The sequence below is a fragment of the Eptatretus burgeri genome, chromosome 11, assembly GCF_056783735.1.
Source record: "Eptatretus burgeri isolate ZD-2024b chromosome 11, Ebu_testis_v1, whole genome shotgun sequence".
In the NCBI taxonomy this organism is placed as follows: domain Eukaryota; kingdom Metazoa; phylum Chordata; class Myxini; order Myxiniformes; family Myxinidae; genus Eptatretus; species Eptatretus burgeri.
In genome coordinates this window covers 49,640,464-49,655,208 of record NC_140971.1, presented here as the reverse complement: position 1 = coordinate 49,655,208, position 14,745 = coordinate 49,640,464, and the positions used below count along the sequence as shown (strand labels likewise).

The 14,745-nt window shown below is 41.8% G+C and overlaps 1 protein-coding gene across 5 annotated transcripts in view; it reads left to right on the top strand.

Moving 5' to 3' along the window:
* MEGF10 (multiple EGF like domains 10) overlaps nt 1–14,745 on the top strand; it is a 425,111-nt gene that overhangs the window by 217,070 nt on the left and 193,296 nt on the right. For all 5 annotated transcript variants that reach the window (XM_085846391.1, XM_085846390.1, XM_085846392.1 and 2 more), the window contains one exon: nt 681–781. In XM_085846391.1, the coding sequence (XP_085702517.1) occupies nt 681–781 (101 nt within the window). The remainder of the gene's footprint in view (nt 1–680; nt 782–14,745) is intronic.

The window sequence follows — 14,745 nt, the reverse complement described above, 5'->3', positions numbered from 1 at the left end:
GGTTCTCCCACCCTGGGCTCCATGGAGAAAAATTGGGCCACTCGGGTATACTGAGGTATCGAAGAGCGACTGGTAAACCGTACGCTGGGGTATATGGAGGTTTGAATAGCGGCCAGAAAAATGGCAACTCGGGTTCAAAGGGTTAAGTCATTAACTTATTTAAATTTCACCATCTTGATTTAACCTGTCACCTTCTTCTTGTAAATGCTCACATTTGATCGAACTTACTCTTCACCTAAATATTCACATTTTCACTTTATTGCTTACCTTTTTCAGCTAATTCAACACCTTTACTTAAATCCTTGCTTGCTTTATGCATAATGTTCTTTATTAAAGTTTTCGTGAAATGCAACACATTCTTCACTTAACTCATTACCTTCTTCACTTCAGCCCTCATTTAACCATTCACTGTCTTCTCTTAAATCTTCCTTAAAAGCAACACTTTATTCACAAAAAAATATTTGCTTAGCACTTCATCTACTTCAAAGAAATACCTTCCTCACTTCATTATCACTTTCTTCACTGAACTCTGCACCTTCTTCACTTGAATGCTGAACGTACCTCACTGAAGTCTTTTGGTGCCAAAATGTTACAAAAAACTCCTGTACCACTGTTTCTCTCATTGATATTGCATGCACCTCCATTCATTCCTCTGCATCCTTCCCATTCCTCCTTTCTAGGATTAGCTACCGCACCGCATACCGCCGAGGAGCACGCACCATGTACCGCCGCCGGTCTCAATGCTGTCCGGGATTCACTGAAATAGGAGACCTGTGCCTGCGTGAGTGATTTAATTGCTCTCAAGATGGAATGATTATTTAATGGCGTCCATGTCATATGACCGCCCGGGCATTTAGTTTAAATACAAATTCATTCATGTCTCTGTCTCACTGCTAATTTTAACACAACTTTGGGCAAGGAAATTCTGGAAAAGGAATTATTTTGCAGGAAAAGGCCAATTGCGTTTGTAACAATTGAATAATCCAGCTCACAATAAATACAAATGGATTCAAAGCACAACTGATGAGAAACGAGAGATAGAAAATTAAATAATACAAAAAGGAATTCAAATAAAGTGGAGAAATAGGATCTAAGGAAGCAGGGAGAACTGCATTATAGAGTACAGCATATTTGAGAGAGCACGTTGGGCATGCTGACTTGTTTGACTTGTTTGTAATCGTATATAGACATGAAAGATTCTCTAACATCTGTAGATTAAATCTTCAGACTGTAAACCTGGCTATTAAAGTCATGAATTCTGTGTATTGGTCCATCATAATGTTGGACCTCAACTGTTTGGAAAGTGTGTGATCTTTAACCACCATGATGCCTTTTGAGTCTCTAAGGTGGTTGACCTATAATGTTTGAAGTACCTGAACTGCTCGAGGAACCACAGACATTTTGACATCTCGCATTTGCTGGTTCATGTGTTGTAGAAAATCCACTGTCCAACCAACAAATCCACATGGATCAGTAAATATCGATTTGTCGAGTGCCAAACATCCTGAACCGGAGGGAGTTGGGGATGAAGTGCTTTAAGAGGCTTCCTGTCGTTTATTCTTTCAAATTGGCACCAAAGGTGCTTTGTCATGCAGATTCTGTTGATAACACTTTGATAAGAAGCATTGAATGCTTAATGGAGGCTCGAACTCAAAGGAGAGTCTTCAGTGGGGTTTGTATTTCATTGCACATGCATTATTTGGAGGAGTTGGAGAGGGTGGGCGACTTTTACAATGCTAATATTTTCGTTTCTTACTTTATATCATCATTGTGTTGTGTAAGGGGGAATATATTTATTAGTATTGGCAAAAAAACGGGAAAGGGAGAGAGAGGAGAGAGGAGAAAGAAATCTGCTTGGAGTGGGGAAAGAAGGGAAATGAGGTTTGGAGGAGATGTAAGTGAGGGGGTGGAAGCACTACGTGTGCTTGAGGGTAGGGGCTTCATTGAGGAGGATGTCACTATTCCACCGTTTTTGCATACATAACGTCGATATGGTCTGGAATTTTGTGTTAATTAGTGTTGACATATACAGTATTATGTACAGTACCGTATTAGAGAAGGACCTGTTCTTATGGGTGGGTGAATTCCCCTGGAAGTTTTGTATGACTTGTCCCAACTCCCAACAGGAGGATCACATTGCTCTACACATTTACATACACATTTACATACCCCCCCCCCCCGCCACGCTGAACCCCCATGACTCAATTAATTTTTTACTCCATAAAGCTTCTCAGACACATCCTGAGTACAAGCAACAGTTTTCAACTCATTCCATCCCATTGTTCAATCATGCATATAAATCAAGTAAACACACAAACAAACAAACAAATGAAAAATTACTCATGGTGACACTTGGTGAAACGGAATGGCACTCCGTAGACCACATACCTCCGCCAGGCTGAACAGTTTAAATTTTGTATCTCACTGATAAGTAGAATCTGATTCCGGACCTTAACCAAAATCAAATCAGCTTGTTTTTGTCACCTAACCAACTCATCCACCTGGGTTTGTCAAAACTATCAGATCCGGATACGGATCTTCACCAAAATTTAGCGTTGCCGTCCTTGACTCGTAATCTACATACTCAAAAAAATTGAAAACGATTGTTGAAAACTGTGGCCAAAAATCGTGTGACAAACAGACAAAAGCTACAGACCAACATACTTGGCAAAATATTTTTTCGACAAGTATCAAACAGACATATCAAATTATGTTTTTATTATCACCTGCCGTGTGGCGGAAGGGGGATATTGTTGTCACCCGGGTCGTCCATCCTGCTGTCCGTCCTTCTGGCTGGCTGGGCGTCAACATTTATAGCTGTGAGTGCGATAAGTCATAAACTGTTCGCCATATCGATTTGAAATTTGGGTCACACATGTACCACCTATTGATTTTGGGCATGGCCGACTGGGGCGGTCGTCTGTCCGGCCGTCCGTCCGGGCGTCAACATTTATAGCTGTGAGTGCGATAACTCATAAACTGTTCGCCATATCGAGTTGAAATTTGGGTCACACATGTACCACCTGAAAAGGAAGAACCCTATTGATCTTGGGCGTGGCCATTCAATCATCATCGTGGCCAGATCCAAGATGGCCGACTGGGGTGGCCATCTTGAAGAAAATGTTTTTTGTAATAAATGGAAAAACTCTTATCGGATTTCAATAATTTTTCAATGGCGGGGGATTCCCCATCTCTGATGGTATATTTTCCTGTGTTATTGAATGTAAATGTGTCTTATGTTGTCTTATTTTGTTTTTCATTGTGAATTTCTTGTGCATGAGGGATACTCTCTTAAGAATGAGGGATACTCAGGCAAATGGTGAAGTCGTCATGAAAAAGTTAACGAGTGTCTTCCAAATAATCATAAAGATCATTGATGAAGATGAGTAATAGGACTGAGCCAAAAACACTGCCTTGACACACTCCATCATCGACAAGGAGAGGAGAGGGTGTCATTGATATCAATGCATTAACTGCATCAGTGGAGTAAGTCAGAAAGGCATGTATGAAGGTGGAGTTGTATGCTACAGGCAGCAAGATTGTCCAGCAGAGCAAGATGCTCAGCTGTGTTGAATGCCTACGAGATAGATGACCTGGGAGATGGCCCTCAGCTCATATTTGAGATTGAGAACCTCCAATCATTGCTGAGAGAGGAGCAGTAAGCATGTTCAGAGTAGAGCGACTCGGACGGAATCAAAACTGATGGTCAGAAATCAGTGCTGTTTGAAAAAAGGAAAGACAATGACACATTGCATGACTTTACTTGTAATTGGAAGTCAGCTTACTGGTCTATAGTTGATTATGGATCTGTTTTTCACCCTTGTCTGGATGCGAGTGATGTTTCCTGACTGCCAAGTACTTGGCAGGGAGTCGTAATAGAAAGACAGGCTGAAAAGAGCATAGTAGAACCAAGAAAATCAAAGCAGGATTTGAGTATCTGGCACTGATGCAATCTAGGCCTATCAGCAAAGCAGGGTCGAGGCTGGACAGAACTTTGTCTCTCTTCTCAAGGAAGAAGGTCACAAACTCCAGTCGATACTCGGTGACAAGCGGCTAACGTAGGGACAAAATTGCATGGGTTGGCTGCAATAGGTCTGGAGGAAAACTTTTCTTGCAACTAATAGGTCAGTTGCAACATTTGGCCTGATCTTAAGTATAGTCTGTGGTCATCCCATCTGACATGAGGGAGAGGATGGAGTGAGTATATCCTCCAGAGTCAACAAGGTCCACCATGACTTTGAGGAAGGTCATTGGTTGGAGAGTTAAGCTTTTAGATTTGCAAGATGACATTTACTGGCTTGCCTCATGATGGATACACATTTGTTGAGTGCCATTAAGAATGACCTTTAGAAATAAATAGCAACAGGTCTCAGAGAATTGCGAACCAGGCCTGTGATGATTTCCATCATCAAAACTCTGGGCAGCAGGGCTTTTCTTTCTGTTGTGATGATGCAACCATTGCAAATGTGTCTGAAAATCCTTCATCAATCGTTGTAATAATCCGGGTTTATTTAGAGATGGAAAAAAGCACATCCGTGAAGCTATTCCTGCAGGTTCCTACCCATAGTGTATTTGATGGTTTGTACCTTGTGCTGTTTCACAGGTTATTTTAGTCTTGTCTGTATAACACACAAGATAAAGATTTTGTTATTGATTAAGGAATGGGATGTGATATATCACCTGTGAACTCAGATGGCACTGAATCATTTGTGTTCAAAAACCCCATCAGCAGGTTTCAGGTCAACGAGATGGAACAATGTATTATATAACAAAAGTATATGTTTTGTTTTGAGATACAACCTCATGATAAAGGTTAAATATGCAGGTTTTTCTAAATAGCACGAAAAATACAATCATATGAAGTTGTCTTTTTTTCTGAGAACAAATGGGTCAAGTGTGTAATATTTTAACCACAGAGTGAGATTAAACTATGAGGCTGAGGTTTTATTACTCTGCGCACGCGAATCAAAAAGCGAGGTTAAGCAATTGGTTCATGGCCGTCCGTCCATCGCGCTGTCTTTTCAGTTTACTAGCAGATAACCGGGTTCCACCAGGCTGTTCTAAGGGAATTAGTTCTCAACGGAGTGTGGAATATTTATGGAGCTTAACGGGAATGTCCTTTGACAGCAGAGTAGCAGACGCCCGTGGAAATTCGGCGCAATGCAAAATGTGACTTTGAGTCCTCAACCCCTCCCCTTTCTTCTTCAAGTCTGCATCCCTCCCCCTCCCAATTTAGCATCGTTCTCCCCGCCCCTCCCAATTCCAAGTCCGTATCCCTCCCAACTCCTGGTCCACATCCCTCCCAACTCCATTGCCACATGCCTCCCCCATGCCAACTCAGCATCATTCCCCCTGTCTTCTCCCAGCTCCAAGTCTGCATCCCGTATTTTTCAAAGGCATGACCCCCCCCCCGACATTTTACCCCAACCGGTGACATGTGTTATGACGTCATTGTGTCACAAGATTGGGCATTAAATTCTGAACATTTTGGTGCTGGGTTCATGTAAAGCGGACAAGAATTGACCGCGTTATGACAAAAACCGCATATTTTTCAAGGTCGTGACCCCCCTGACCTTTGACCCCTAACCGGTAACAAGAGTATGGGCGTCATTGTGTCATATTGCATATCACAAGATGAGGCGTTGAATTCTGAACATTTTGGCGTTAGTTGCATGCAAATTGAATAAAAATTGACCGTGTTATCGTAAAAAGACGATTTTGACCTTTTCGTGACCTTGACCTTGACCTTTGACCAGAACGATCCCAAAATCTAATCGAATGCTTCCTGGCTAATAACCAATCATCCCACCAAATTTCATGCAATTCGGTTTAATACTTTTTGAGTTGTACGAATCACAAGATTACAAAGAAATAAATAAATAAATAAATAAATAAATACACGCCGACTAAAACATAACCTTTCGCAGAATGCGAAGGTAACCAGTTCCCCACACTCATACCAAGAACAAAAAAAGTAGTGGCGGCGAAGGTATGCGCTCTATGAGTGCCCGTTCTAGTTTTGAAACTTTATCACAACGTTCATAAAACAGAGTTTTTGTTTTTACCCTTTTGTTTGCACGCCAAAGAAACAAACATTGCAGTGCATGACACCCTTCAGCTTCCAGCTTGATGGAGCCCTCGACCTGTAGGTCTGGGGCCGGCGGAGCACCGCTGTTCCACCGGTGCCATTATCAAAACATTGAAGTTTTGTATTGCAACACCATTATGCGTTGCACAGTAACACATAATGACCACAACTTGAAAACAATTGTAATTCATAATCATTTATTATCACGTATCACGCAGAGCATGATTGCGGCAAAAATATACAAGCAGTATTAACAATAATAATATCTTTATTCGTACCAAAAAAGCACACTCAAATACAAACATACAATAAATAAAAGTAGATACCATTACAATTGAGAAACATGTACTAAAAATGTGGAATAAAAAGAAATACCACATGGGTAAAAGTCATAAATACCTTTTTGACAAATTCACTTTGTGCAAAGCACAGTTAACAATTCAAATTCAGAAAGTTCTGCTCCAGAGAGGAACTGTGGAGCTTCTCTCTCAAATATAATTGACTGCACAAAGGCATCTTTAAGTACAACATAATCAACATGCAGTGTTAGTAAAACTCAAGCCTGGTGTCGGCTTAGTGGTTAGGGTGGTGGCTTGGGATCCTAGGGTCCCGAGTTCAAGCCCTGTTGGCTACTGAATTAAAATACACCAGGAGGTTGACTCAGCCTGTCATCCTTCTGAGGTCAGCATAAATGAGTACCAGTGTACTGGTAAGGGGGACACTGCATCAGTGGCATAGCCAAGTCCCAACCAATGATGCAACCAGCAGCCACAGGCCGCACTCAATAGAGCGAGACAGAGTTCGTAAAACTGCTGATTATAATTCGATGCTTGCATACATTAAATGGGCATTAGGAGCATAAAAGTTATTGACAGATAACTTGCATTTATATAAAATGTAATTAAAAGTTTTAGCGACTGATGGCATACTACCCATTGTTACAAGATTCATAATTAAGCAACCTCAGGTAAGAATTATGAGAAGACAAAGAACCACATATAAATTTTGCTATACGACATAATAGTTGATATTCAATAGGTAGAAATTCAGCAATGACTGGTAAAAGAGTACAATATGGGTCCTACTTGGGAAGTCAAACACCTTTCTGATAGAATTTCTCCATGATATATATAAAACTTAGAAATATTTTTACTTATGTCCCACAGCGGGCATCAATAGAATGAGATGCATAAACACTTAAACAGATGATACTTGACATTATATGAACAGTGCATAAAATTATATAAAACTGAATTACAATCAGGCAAATCAATGAGACCAAATATATATCTATGTGTGTGTATTCATACAAAGAAAAATATATAAATCTATCATCATTAACTATGAAAACACAATTTTGAATGCATCTCACACAAATAATTCCAAAGCACAAAAAATTAATTTGTTGGGTGTTTTCAATCTTAATTTCACAATAAAATAAAATAACTTCATTTTGCATAAAAGTACATGTAAATATTTTCACAATGTTAGCTGAGGCTGGGTTTCCAACATACAACATTACAATTTACTATGCTGCAAATTCTTAATAATCAAGGATGTGGACGGCTGGCACAGCATGTTGCTGTTACTCGTTATTATTACACTAGTACGTGCCCATACGTGTGTGCCCGTACGTGCAAAAAAAACAACTTTCAAACAAACACATAGGCCATTCCTTCGCTCTCGTAAATGACAACTGGATTGGGGCATTGTATTTATCTATAAATGCGCATAAGAAATCTAGAAATTATTAGAATACAGTAAGTCATCACTATCCAGAAGTCCGTACGTTGTAACCCGTAATGGGGAACATGGCTGAGTATCTCTTCCCCTTCAGCTACGCCTACGCAGTTGGTTTGGAAAATAAATGGCCATAACTTGGGAAGTACTTGTCCGATTAATATCAAACCTTGAAAAGGCACACACCCAGGTCCCCAGCAATATAGCTGGCAAGTTTCAATTAGATCAGACCAGTGGTTTTCGAGAAACACACACACACACACACACACACACACACACACACACACACACACACACACACACACACCTGGAATTATCGATGGATGAGGGCTTGTTCCTGCCCGCACCTCCACGCCGATCAGGGGCATATTTCAAATGTTGTGATATGGCAGTGTCCACAGCCGCATCCGTTGCTGTTGGCTGACTGGCCATGGTACTGTCTGAAAAATAATAAGAATTTCCACTTTGTATATATTTGGCTTTATGATCATCAAACAAGACTTGCAATGTGAATTACGCTAAAGTCATGCACATTATAAACTGTCATTTAGCAGAATTTATTACCTCTGACAACTTTGTAAAAATTCAGGTTCCAGAAAGGTCTCTTCCCATTCTTTCCACACAAATTGTATGTGGACATCACAGCATTGGACATTCACCCTTATTTTAGAAAATAAAAACAATTTAGTACACCAGTGTTCGAAGCAGCTTGTAACAAATTTTAAGTTCCACTGCCCTTAAAAAGCCTCAATTAATATTATTCTTTATTATATAAAGTTATTTTCATGTCTTTTGACAACCATTTTACCAAAGGAAAACAATTGTGCACCGAAAAACTTGACTTGAACAATTCCCCGATAGTGACAAACTACTGCAATGAAGGCTTCATTGTTACAAGTGGCAGCTTGTCGGCAGCCAAAGGGTTAATATTTTTACGACAAAACTTCACATTTTTTGGCGAACAATAATTGACAATTGTTTTCCCTTTGCCTTTGGTTAGGCCAAACTCGTTAAAAGAGGACATAAAAATAATATATTGTTGTGGTTGTCACCCACTCCGGCGTGCGGGCGGGCGACCGCTTTTAGCTAATTGCAGCTGCGCCACCACCGGATGGGCAATCCACTCGTAGCTTTCCGGATCAACGCCGAAATCCAGCTACGGGTGTGTTTTTAAGCACACCCCAACCTTGTCAATGTTCTGCCTGCGCTACAGGGACCAATTGCCGAATGGTCGATTTACCTAATTATTAGCGCAGGCAGACTACCGAGAGGTTGTCCCTCAACGGAACTTGCTCGGAAACGAGCCGCTTAGGCAGCTCGCTCTGTTTGCGATTGCCGAGCGGTGTATTATCGCCAAGCCCCGTTGGATCCGATTATCTTATCGGCTATTAAAAACCAGCTATTATTCCGAACGCAATTACAGCAGCTCAATGGAGGAAGGGACGCAACGAGCAGGTGAATTTTCAAACAATGACATTTATTTACATGTATGCAGTCAATGAAGCAATGGGGATAATGGACAAGACACGAGCAAAAAGACCTACAGCCGTTTGTCTATCTATTACGTACATTTATAACAATTCTACTTATGGACAAGGTGCCACAGACTTCCATGCGAAAACCCCAGGAAAGAAAAGAGAACAGGGCCCGTAGGCCTTTAAAGTTCCACGGAGCTGTGAAGACCGAAAGAGCTCCGTGAGACCGGGCAGGTTACCTGCCACCCTCATGGTGACTCGCTGGACGACCCTCCATGTCTCGCCGTCAACACGGCAGCTGGAGTGATGGCGACTCGGTTGGTCCAGGCCTCGCCGTGCAGCCTGGTTGATCGGGCCTAGCCGACGACGCCTCAGAGGAGCGAACGGGCTCTTTTAAGCGTTGATGCTCTTTTAAGATCCCGCCCACTCCTCAGCGTCACTCGGACCATCCCAGGGCCCGATCACCTCAGACCGTTATGTCGCTGTCTGGTGACTTCTCGCCAGCTGCCTCAACCAACCAACAGCCCTGCACTGCACTCGAACCTCTTCCAGACTCCAAGCTCCGCTGCGCTCCGACGAGCAACAGCCCTGCACCGGACTCGAACCTCTCCCGGACTCCAAGCTGCGCTGTGCTCCGACGAGCAACAGCCCTGCACTGGACTCGAACTTCTCCCGGACTCCAAGCTCCGCTGCGCTCCGACGAGCTACAGCTCTGCACTGGACTCGAACTTCTCCTGGAATCCAAGCTCCGCTGCACTCCGACGAGCAACAGCCCTGCACTGGACTCGAACTGCAACTGGCGCTCTCCACCCCGACTCTGAACAAACTGCACTCGACTTCAAACCCAGACTCCAGCTCGACTCCGCCCGACTGGACCACGAACCCAGACTCGTACCGAACTGACTCCCGGGGCGTCAGCCCTGCCTTTTATGGGGTTTGGGGGGGGGGGTGTTTGGTCTTTCACCTATGATCCTTCACCCCCCGCTGGCTCCGCCCCTTTTGTCATTTTGATCCGATCTTGCCGTCAAATGCGGAGAAAGCGGACGTGGTAGAAATCACCAGCCCTCGCCCCAACGATGGAGTCCCCGCGTCTGTTGGCAGAGATGCCGCTCGTCCGTGGAATGCCGTTGTTGGCGAAAAGATAGCAGCATTTGTGGAGATGAAGGTGAGGAGATGTTGGCGGTTTTTGGTTCAGGTGGTGAGGAGATGTTGGCGGTTGTTGAGAAGGTGGTGAGGAGATGTTGTTTAAAATAACGATAGAAAAGAATAATACTACCTCAAAGATTCACAGCCTGGCTCACGAATAATCCCCGTTAGACCTCGGTGGGGAAATCTATCTTATCCACATAACTGATCTTCAGGGAACCTGACTGGTGTTGTGTGAATTTCCACAACCGTAACAATATTATAAAAAATAATATTAATTGAGGCTTTTTTAAGGGCAGTGGAACTTAAAATTTGTTGCATTGCGGAACAATGCGGTAATTCGTCGGACCCGAATGGCCAAAGCATTATCCACACCAGCAAAATATTTTAAAAGGTTCTGAACCAAACTTGTCCAAAGTAATTTTTGCAGAGTTCCCTTTTTGCCACAGACCGGTGTTTTTTTTCACTCGGCCCTTGGAAAAATGAATTGATAATTATTTACCATCGCTTTCTACACACGATCAGGGCCATATCAGCGACAACTAAACATGATAAACGAATGATGAAATCGGGTGTTAGAGGATTCGATCGTCAGATGCACGTTCCCGAATCCAAGGCTCGAACCACTCGAGTGCCCCGAAGGACCCGGGAGAGTTTCCCTTGAATGTAACGATATAGATTCCATCACACCAGTAACAGGAACACATCATGGATTCTGTGATCTTAAAAACGTCCAGAAACAAAAGCTAAGACACATAAAATCGATTTATTATAGCAAACGTAGTGAGCTTCATTCTCAACACGTGCACATGAGAGAATAGGAAACAACAACAACAACAACAACAACAACAACAACAACATAATACCTTGGCAATTTGGAATCCGTGTCGTCAGCTATGACCCTTTTGCTTCCGGTTTTTGTCATGGGGAATGATGCGTCCCGGGAGATAAAGGCATTGTGGGAGACATGAAAGACCCAAATATCAGACATGGTGTATATTTCCTCTACTGATTTTAATAACGATATCTCCCGCATCATCAAAAAATAATTTTTAACCGTGATTTACATTATTTGATCGCTGATCCCGAATCCAGGCCGAAGTAACCGGAAATTGTGTCAAAATCATCAGCTGTGCGGCGCTTACATGTACCATGGTATAGTTGGCAAGTATACAGTTGTGAACAAGTTATAGGTGAAGTCAGAAGCGAATGTAAGAAGAATTCTACGTTCGCTTCTCGGCTTTGCCTATTCCATATTATTATACTTACCAAAAATGATCACAGCGGAAGATAATTTTAACTAAAAAAGCTAAAGTCTTCTGCAGATTAAAGCGGATTGTGTGCCACACTCAGAAATAGCTGAAAGTTCACTAGTTTAACCAAACTTTGCAATTGGCGGTTCGTGATGCGGAAATAGGAATTAGCCAATTAGATCTCTCCTCCGGTGAAAGGCAAACACAACCACACACGTCACGAGATGGAAAATTGCTCACCCTGTAAACACACGAGGCAGAAAAACAGTTTTAGATAATCGCGCTGCGGCTGTACCGCGTCGTGCTATGGTTGTACAACCAAGCGGCCTATTCTCGACGTCATGAGTCTTTCATACTGACGTCGTGTGTCTGCTGGGTTCAGATGTGATCTGGCAACTTGCATTTAAATACAGTGCCAATAGAAAGTTTGCACTTCCTCTTCAAAATTTTCACCTTTAGTTGCCTTATCGACTGAATTTTAATTGCATTAAATCAGACTTTTTTCACCTTTATTTACACATCATAACCCACAACTTCCAAGTGAAAAACAAATTCTACAAATTACAGAGAATTAATTTAAAATATAAAACTAGAATATACTGGTCCCCCCCCCCCAGATTTAATACTTGGTGGAAACACCTTTGACAGAAATTACAGCTGTGAGTCTGTTTGGACAGATCCATACCACATTTGCACATTCTTCTGCACAAAACTATTCAAACTCAGTCAAGTTGGGTTGGGAGCATTGATGGACAGCAATCTTCAAATCATGCCACAGATTTTCGGTTGGATTTAGGTCGGGGCTCTGACTAGGCTACTCAAGGATATTTATCCTGAGCCACACCAGTGTAGCTTTCACTGTGTGCTTCGGGTCATTGTCATGTTGAAAGGTGAACTTCTGTCCGAATTTCAGCTTTCTTGCAGAGGGCAGCAGGTTTTCCTCCAGGTTTTTTCTGTTTTTTGCTCCATCCATTTTCCCTTCTATCCTGACAAGTGCCCCCATCCCTGCTGATGAGAAACATCCCCATAACATACTTTGCAGTTGGGATGGTGTTCTTTGGGTAATGTGCTGTGTTGCATTTGCACCAAACATAACATTTTGCATTTAGGTCAAAAAGTTCGATCTTGGTTTCATCAGACCACAAAACTTTTTGCCACATGGATTCAGAATCTCAGGAGTGGTTTTATGCATACCTCAAACAGGACTCAAGGTGGGCTATTTTGATTAATGGCTTCCTTCTTGTCACTCTACCATACAGGCCAGACTTGTTGAGTGCTTGGGATATTGTTGCACATGCACACTGTGACCAGTCTTTGCCATAAAGGCCTCTAGCTCTTTCAAAGTTGCCATTGGCCTCTTGGTGGCCTCTCTGATCAATCAATCCTTTCTTGGTCATCCAGTTTGGAGGGACGACCTGATCTAGCCAGGGTCTTGGTGGTACCATACACTTTCCCCTTCTTCATGATTGTCTTGACTGTGCACCAAGGGATATTCAAGGCCTTTGGAATATTTTCTATACCCCATCTCCTGATTTGGGCCTTTCCACAACTTTATCCCTGAGGTCTTTTGAAAGCTCCTTGGTTCTCATGGTTGAGTCTTTGCTTTGAAATGCACTCCCTTGCAGAGGAAACCTACAGGAACAGCTGGTTTTATTCTGAAATAATCAAAATCACTACAATTTAACACAGGTGGAGGCTAATTAACTTGGTGTGTGATTTTGAAGGAGAATGGTTACCCCTGAGCTAATTTACAATTGCTATTATATTGGGGGGGGGGGTGGACACTTATCCAGCCAAGATATTCTAGTTTTGTATTTTTCATTAATTTTCTGAAATTTGTAGAATTTGTTTTTCACTTAGAAGTTGTGTTACGATGTGTAAATAAAGGTGGAAAAAGTCTGTTTAATGTAATTTAATTCCAGGCTACAAGGCAAAAAAGGTGAAAATTTTGAGAGGGGTGTAGACTTTCTATAGGCACTGTATTAAATATAGACAGACAGATATATGTTCATCATTTTATGATCGAGGAACAAAGTACTTCAATCAAATGTTGTATGTTGAACATGAACCGGAACATGAATCGGAAGATAAGTCTGTCGTTTTAACGTATCTTGTCTGAATTCATCCTGATCGCACATGCTCAGAGAGGAGTGAGATTATATTTTTACTCTGCCTGCCTGGCAGTCAAAGAAAATACAAAATCATTCCAAACAGGAAACTTTCTGTTTGGACAAACTTTATAATGGACACAAACAACAGGCTCAAATAACTAATGTAATGTGTTCGATAGGGTGATGTAATAGCCACTTGAGAAAATGACGGTAGAACCCGTAATTTTTTTTGTATTTCCATGCCTTTAAACCTCTTTAAATCTTTATTTAAATTTAATTATATACCTGAAGACTGGAGGACACAAATAGACTTCATCAGGCTTCCAATAACCTCTAGTTTTGCAGTGCTTCAATGTAATTAAGGTTTAATGGGGTGTTTCATCGGGGTGTTGTTCGGGACAGCTTCTGAAATGCTGCAATAGCACTAAACTTTCAGTTTTTTTTTTTTAAACGATCGTTAAAATCATTATTTTATTAAAATTGAAGTGGCACTGTTCTCTGGGTATCATGTTCTATGAACTCTCTAGTTAGTTTTTTTTTTTTGGTTTTTGTCACATTTTCAAAGACTAGATCATTTTTTAAAAATAGGGATGAAAACAATAATCCATCACATGCAGCACAATGACATGAGGAGACAGGAGTGTAGTTTTGATGAACTTACAGAGACACTCATATGCAACGCACAAATCAACACGGTATTTGGGTTTTCAGCTCTCTGGGATCTCAAAATTGTGGGGTAAGACCGAAGAAAAATATACCACACAGGACAATACTCCCTTCTCCCCTAAGGCACCAAGGGGAGGGAGGCATGCGGGATAACTAGCCTGGGACTCGGACCTAATCGGGGCCCCTAATTATTCCTTCAATTTTTAGTTTCATATCATGATTGTTTGTGATGATAAAACACTGGGTGGCAACTTTATTTTGTATCT